The following is a 7,240-nucleotide window of genomic DNA, read 5'->3' as shown; positions in this document are numbered from 1 at the left end:
GTAGTACAAGAGTAGATCTACCACGAGATCAAGGAGGCTAAACCCTAGAAGCTAGCCTATGGTATGATTGTTGTCCGTCCTACGGACTAAAACCCTCCGGTTTATATAGACACCGGAGAGGGCTAGGGTTACACAGAGTCGGTTACAATGGTAGGAGATCTACATATCCGTATCGCCAAGCTTGCCTTCCACGCCAAGGAAAGTTCCTTCCGGACATGGGACGAAGTCTTCAATCTTGCATCTTCATAGTCCAGGAGTCCGGCCGAAGGTATAGTCCGGCTATCCGGACACCCCCTAATCCAGGACTCCCTCAATGGTCAATGAGGGTGAGTGTAGCAGCTACAACGATGAGGGAAGATAGGGCGGGCGTGGTGGCGCCGACGTTGGGAGCGATGAGGATCTATATACCCGCGAATGGACGCGCTCCGGCGGGAAACAGGGGTGGATTTGCCATGTGCTGGTGGGGGAAACGGATGTGAAACGCGACGGTGACCATTAATTGGCTTCCAACAGAAAAGTGGTTGCGGCATTGGCAGGGGTGAAAGCGGTTGCACCATTGTCTGGGCTGCCCGCAAGAGGAAGAGGTCGGGCTGAAACTTCTCTCCCATCTGAGTGGTTCGAGATGAAGGTCACTCCATGTTGACGCCCCCGCCTCTAAATATGAAGGCTCGTGGACTCGATTTAAAGTGTGCTTCATAAATTTTGCAAGCAGAGGGGCCTATGACGACTCTACAATAATGACATTTTCGGTCAAAATCATCGTATCGACGATTATTATGCCAATTGGTCTGATATGATGACCGAACTAAAGTTGTTTTTTTATGCATGCACAATCTTATGCGAATTATTTATCGAGGAATTGAAGAACATCGAGATTTATTTGACAGACGATGAATTATACATTGCTATGATTTTAAAGTTCGGATGGTCTTGTTTTGTTTCATTCGATATGATGCAATATCCCCTTTTGATTAACAAGGTCAAATCATTAGCCACAAAAGAAATAAAGTCATCAGGCTGTTGGCGAAGTATCGGGTGAAAATGGCTTTTCAGTGCAAATCTAGAAATTTCTATTCAACACTGTTGGATCGATGGCGGACGTCCTAGATTAAAGGTGGGACTGCTAACATCTACTTAAACGAAAATTAGCGGATAACCCCCTCTCTCTATTCATCATCATGTCAATAGGGCTTGACCCTTCGTTAATTTCTGGATCAGATCGTCTTCATCGTCATGAGCGCCGCCGCCATGCACCTTCGGCCGGCGCTTATCGCAGCTGGCCGCGACCTGCCCTCCGCTTGTCCGAATGAGCCTTCCATCGTTAGGGAGTGGCCCTCTGCTGACGGCAACTCTCCCTCTGCTCACTGCGTCTCTATCCATAAATTCTCTTACAGATAACTGAATTCATAGTTTCATACATTTAAAGATTAGATGTCTTTCACGGTGTGGTTTTTAAATGAATACAACTTCTGAAGTCAAACTGCATAAGCAAGCTTACACGTTTCATCAATAGACAAATGCAACATTCGGATACGATTTCTGAATTCATAGTACAAAGCAAGAATTCTGCTGCAGAATGTGACTATAGAGCTTTGGCTGCCAAATTCATTGAGTCATCGTCGCCTGAGGTATAACCACGGCTGTCAAGCCATCGTGCGGAAGGAAGTCTCGCGGCCACGAAGTCGTATCGTCAGCGGCAGTTGCGTGGTTTCCGAACCACCGTTGTGTGTCGGTGAAGATGTTGTCGCTGAGTCATCGTCCTGTGTGAGCGGAGTTGTGGCCGTCGAGTCACCAGTTCGTTGGGCAGTGTCCAAGACGCCAGTTGCCGTCGCTCGAGGCATCGAGGCACCGTCGCCGATGTGTGACGGGCAGCCACCCAACCGTCGAGCCACCGTCGCGTGGGGTGAGCTGCGGTCGCGGAATCGCCTCTGCGCGGTGAAAGAGCCTGAGCCAAGGCCGCGTGGGGATAACGCCGCGCCGCCAGAGGGCCGGTCACGGCCGGCTGAGGGCAGGGGCCATGCGGCTGTGGAAGGTGTAAATGGCGGTGACGCTCAAGACGATGAAGACGATCTGATTCAAGAATTAACGAAGGATCAAGCCGTATTACCTGATGATGAAGAGAGAAAGGGGGTTATCTGCTAATTTCTGTTCAAGTGGATGTTAGCAGTCCCACCTTCAATCCAGGACGTCCGCCAACAATCCAACAGTGTAGGATAGGAATTTTTACATTTTCACTGAAAAGCCATTTTCATGGGATACTTGGCCCAAACTATTAGCCCCGAAAGAAATGAGAAGAATGTTTTGAAAGCGGCATCGAAAGAGATCGCACAAACTACGTAAACGCCATGTAGAAGACGGAATTATGAGTCTAAACCCCCGGAGAAGGGCGAGAAAGAAAGGCAGGCAGCATTAGGTTCCCAGCCACCTCGATGCAGCAGCAAATACGGCGATGCGGCGCCGTCGCCTTCGCCGCGCTCCGGCGGGTCCGCCACTTCCCTCACCCCACCGTCGCCGCCGCTGCACCTCCTACGGCGGCGTGGAGACGCCCTTGCACTCCCCGCCTGTACTCCACCGCCGGTGAGCACCTCCCGCGTCTCTCCTTGCTCCATCTGCAGTATGATCTATCTCCGCTTCCTCCACCCCCTTTAGCTTGGGGTTTGTGTGCGGTAGTAGAACTGCGCCGTGTATCCGCTACGGATTTGCGTATTTTATGTCTAGGCCTCTCTTTTGACATTTCCGCCGCTCCAAGAGGAGAAACCTTTCTGGCTCGAGGAGGGAGAAAGAAGTCCAATACTTGATCTCATTTATTTGATTCGGGCACTATTTTGCTTTCCCCCAATTTTGCACCAGACATGAGCCACCAGCTGCCTGCAAACCTGGTACAGATCATGGAGCAGAGAATGAGATTGATAGAGCAGAAGAGTGCATACCTCCAGGAGCAAATCAACCAGGTAATTTCGGATGGAAGACCTCCTCTTTATGCCTCTTGTACACTTCTGTTTCTTCCTAAGGCGGTAAGGTGTCAAAACAGAATAGTGTAAGAACCAACACAGCCATACTGTGATTATCTTTGGTTTGATTTGGGTGTGGTGTTAATGAAGTCAGCCGGCTGCCTCACCGGAGGAATACTCGAGGGCTAACAAGGAGTTCCACAAGCTGGAGAGCACCATTGAATTGATCAAGGAGCTGCGATCAAAGCAGAAGGTGAAGATCCCATCACGTTGTATGTTGTCCGACTTACGGTATGAAAAGTTGTGAACAGTCTGTTCATTGTTAGTAGGAAATTGAGGGATTGACATCCTTGGTGACAAACTCCGTCGAAGAGAAAGACATGCGTGAAATGGCAGCTGAGGAGCTCCTTGAGGCTGTTGAGGAGGAGAAACGACTGCAGCATGAGTTGTTCAGAACTTTGCTTCCGAAAGATGAAGCTGATGAGAGGGACTGTATATTGGAGGTGCGAGCAGGTAAGACAGACCCTGCCCTCTCCATCAATATAATCCGTCCTTTTAGTTGCCTGCTTGTGTTTGCTCATTTTCATCAGGCCAGTAGTGGTTGACGATGATATACTGTTGCAGGAACTGGAGGAGAAGAAGCTTCTTTGTTTGCTATGGATATATTCAAAATGTCGGGTGGATGTTCATGTTTCGCCGGATCAAATGTCTGTTGTGACCCTTGGTCTGTCTTATTAACTAACTTGATTCTTCTATGTTATAGGTATGAGAAGTATTCCCAAAATAATGGGTGGAAATTTGATACTATTGACATAATGGAGTCTGCTGTAAAAGGATACAAGGTACTACAACTCTGTGGGTAACTCCTTGTTGTGAATGTGCACATGGTTTATCACTACACCATAAATATCTCCTTGATCTTCTTTTTTTGAATTTTCACGGGGGGGGGGGGGGGGGGGGGGGGGGGGATTCCCCACCTGAATTGTATTCATTTTGCCTATAAGGCTTTGCAGCCCGTCGCAAGATAGGTTCAAGTGAACCAGAAGTACAGAGGGCACAAGGAGTAGAGATAAAGCAAAATAACACACTGACCACACACGTAACAGAGGAGAACAATGAGGGAGAACTCAACACCACACAACACACCAAAGAGCACCGTCAGTGAAATCGAACGGCATCGGCCAGCCGAGTCCAAGCCACGACACTGCATCGTCGACGCAATCGAAAGGCTCCGCGCATTCGAGACTGCACAACGCCGCGACACCACCTGTGTCGAGGGGCACATTCGAAGGGGCACGCGAGGCCGAGACGATGCCACGATACCTGTGTGCCACCAGCATAGTCGAAGGGCATCGCCTAGCAGACCAAACCACGACACTGCACCGTCGATGCACCAAGAAGCACTCCGCACGAACACCACCGAAGAAGAGCACAAAACAACTGTCGACCCCGAGCCGGCCACACCACCACCACCGAGCCGCCACCCCACAAACATCAACGGCACCACCTCCAACCACTGGTCTCTGTAGCCAAGCCAAGCTCCAAGACGAGGCCCTCATGAGGGAATGTGACGTTGAGCGCCACCATCGTCTAACCCAGGAGACCTGGGCCGAAGTTTCCTCCGGAGCATCACAGACAGGCAAGAAGGCGAGCACAGCAACACGACGCCTTCAACAAGGGGACAGTGCAAAGCACTGCCGTCGTTGGCTTTGACCGCAACCGAAGCTCGGCTTTCACCGGCTGTGTCACCACCCCCACCCAATAGCCTGGAATCCACCAAGACGCCCTCCGCCAGCAATGTAGAAGAGGAAGCCACAGCCTGCCCACGAACAGAAGCTGCCACACCACGCGGAGCCTCCAAATGCAGGCACCGAACCGAGCAAAGCTCGATCCAAGGCTAGGCAGACTAGTGCCTGCTTGGCGCCGTGGTCACCGCACACCTCGTGCATCGACGCCGACGCGAACACAGACCCCATGCCAGGGCCTAGCTGGCCGGAAGAGCCGAGTCGCGCCCAACTTGCAGCAGATGAACCCTAGCCTCCTGCGCAGACCCACCGCGGCCCTCAAGCCGAGGGGGATGGCCCCGTCGCCGCCTTCATGTCCGAGGAAGGAGGCCAGCCACCGAGCAGCCGCAGCCGCCACGCGCACCGTGGGTGCCCCAGCTTCTCGCGCCCGATTGGATCTGAGGCGCAGCAACAAATCGGACGGGAGCCGCAGGCCCGATTGGATCTAAGGGAGAAGGACGCCCGTCGCGCGCCGACTGGCCGCAGGTGACAACCGGAAGGCAGCCGGTGCACACAGAGGCAGAAGGCAGGGCACCGAGGTCGGCCGCGGCGTGCCGGAGCGCCAGCCAGAGCACCGACGCGTGAGACCTCAGGACTGAGCTCCGCCGTGCCCGAGAGCAGCCATGCGCCGCAGCAAGGTCCCCGTCGCCGCCGTCAGCCTCACGGCTTTGCGTTATGGCGTCGTCCGGCGGCGGCGGAGAGGGGGACGGCCGGATTTTTAGTGGCGGCGGCTAGGTTTTGCAGGTTCCGCCCGAGTCGCCCACACGGGAGCGACGCGGGGGCGCTAGGTTCTAACTTGCATCTTGTACATACGGAATCCCTCTGAAGTTCTAACTTGCATTTTCTTCAATACATAGGAAGCTAGTGGGACCATTTCAGGTCCTGGGGTATACGGGAAGCTTAAATTTGAGAGTGGCATTCATAGAGTTCAGGTATGAAAAGTTAATAACAAGCCATTTTTCTGTTATCCATCAAATTGGCCTTCTCATCCTTTCAGTTATTTGACTAAACACAATTCATGGCAGCGAGTTCCAGTAACTGAGAAATCTGGACGTGTGCACACTAGTGCTGTATCAGTCGCTGTTCTTCCTCAAGCTGATGAGGTCGGAATTGGCTATAGCCATTATTTTGATAGAGCCTTTTTCTTCTGAAGTTCTTTCTTTTCATCCCTGCAATTTGTGGCATGACTAGTAGTTCTAAACATGGCTTCTGCAAGTGCAGGTTGATGTCCAACTGCGTAATGAGGACTTGAGAATTGATACCTACAGATCAGGTGGCTCCGGAGGCCAGTCTGTCAATACGACTGATAGTGCTGTTAGGATAACTCATCTTCCAACTGGAACAGTGGTTGCAATACAAGATGAGAGATCACAACATCAGGTTGGAAAGCCATAGGTTTCCCTTTCAAGTCAGAAAATGTATACTTGTGTGGCCCATCTTTTTTGGCTTGTCCATTCATAGCATTGATGTCATTAGCATAAATCCATAAACTTAAAAAGATTGCTTCACTCCCAATGAACTGTCTGTACATCTCATGCCCATTATTATGTGTTGATAAATGAGTCTGCTCCATTAATTTTATATCTCTGTAGAACAAGGCCAAGGCTCTCAAAGTTCTCCGGGCAAGACTATATGAATTGGAAAGGCATAGGCTCCATGCAGACCGGTCGAAGCTCCGATCAGAGCAGGTACCTCACTATTCGTTAGCTTCCCATATCAATGCAATTGATGGGATCACTAAGCCCTAACCTTCTGGTAGATTGGAAGTGGTGACAGGTCCGAGCGCATCAGAACATACAACTTCCCGCAAGGACGTGTCACCGACCATCGTGTCGGGGTCACGCACCACTCCATAGTGGACGTCATGGAGGGAGAGAGCCTGGACGTCTTCATCGAAGCGCTGCTGCTGCAAGAAGAGATGGACGCAATTGCTTCGTTTGCTTCATGAGCCCTAATTTTTGTGGATTTCTTCCTGGAGTGACAAACCACATCATAAACACACAGAACACTGAACCAACGAAGAGAGGAAACTTTAGGATTCACACAGTGTATTGTTCGGCTGTTCTGAGTTGACATGTTTCTCCGATCCTTGTTATCTCGGGTTATGGTCTTACGGTCATTTGCTGTCTTGTCATTGTTTTGTGACTGACTATTGGTTCTGATATTTTTCCCCGTGTAATTTTCTTTGGGGTTACTCCCAGATTTTCTGCGGTTACTTCTTTATAGCAAAAAAATGCCCTGGATCTTTGGCCACCTTTGAACTGAATTGAAATGCTAAATTCTCTTAAGAAAACTATATTAATGTGGAACCTGAGGGAGAGAAGATCCTGGGCAATGGGGGATTTGTTTGTTTTGCGTAGGCCATATGGCAAGGTAGGGCAGCCGCCTACCTTGATTTTGTAAACAATAAAACATGTATGCATACAACTTTTACTACTGTATTATTTTGAGGATCATGCAACTTTATTCAAGGATATTAAGAGGTGCAGATACATGATCTTGTGG

General features: G+C 50.5%; 1 protein-coding gene across 1 annotated transcript; it reads left to right on the top strand.

Moving 5' to 3' along the window:
* The first annotated feature begins 2,377 nt into the window (after positions 1 to 2,377).
* Positions 2,378 to 7,028, top strand: LOC125547604 (peptide chain release factor 1, mitochondrial-like). The gene is made up of 11 exons (XM_048711427.1): positions 2,378 to 2,577; positions 2,851 to 2,951; positions 3,106 to 3,204; positions 3,281 to 3,464; positions 3,576 to 3,624; positions 3,715 to 3,793; positions 5,593 to 5,667; positions 5,761 to 5,838; positions 5,957 to 6,115; positions 6,328 to 6,423; positions 6,495 to 7,028. The coding sequence occupies exons 1-11, from the start codon at positions 2,430 to 2,432 to the stop codon at positions 6,681 to 6,683; spliced, it is 1,257 nt and encodes a 418-aa protein (XP_048567384.1). The 5' UTR covers positions 2,378 to 2,429; the 3' UTR covers positions 6,684 to 7,028.
* Positions 7,029 to 7,240: the final 212 nt, after the last annotated feature.

Source organism: Triticum urartu, chromosome 1 (assembly GCF_003073215.2).
Source record: "Triticum urartu cultivar G1812 chromosome 1, Tu2.1, whole genome shotgun sequence".
Lineage (NCBI taxonomy): Eukaryota > Viridiplantae > Streptophyta > Magnoliopsida > Poales > Poaceae > Triticum > Triticum urartu.
This window is presented reverse-complemented; position numbering and strand designations above follow the sequence as displayed.

What these genes read in the sequence shown, in the direction of transcription:
- LOC125547604 (XM_048711427.1), top strand. Translation starts at nt 2,430, where the DNA reads ATGCAGCAGCAAATACGGCGATGCGGCGCCGTCGCCTTCGCCGCGCTC. An exon ending in AGCTGCGATCAAAGCAGAAG is followed by an intron (nt 3,205 to 3,280) that starts GTGAAGATCCCA and finishes CATTGTTAGTAG; the next exon opens with GAAATTGAGGGATTGACATC. An exon ending in GCTATGGATATATTCAAAAT is followed by an intron (nt 3,625 to 3,714) that starts GTCGGGTGGATG and finishes TCTATGTTATAG; the next exon opens with GTATGAGAAGTATTCCCAAA.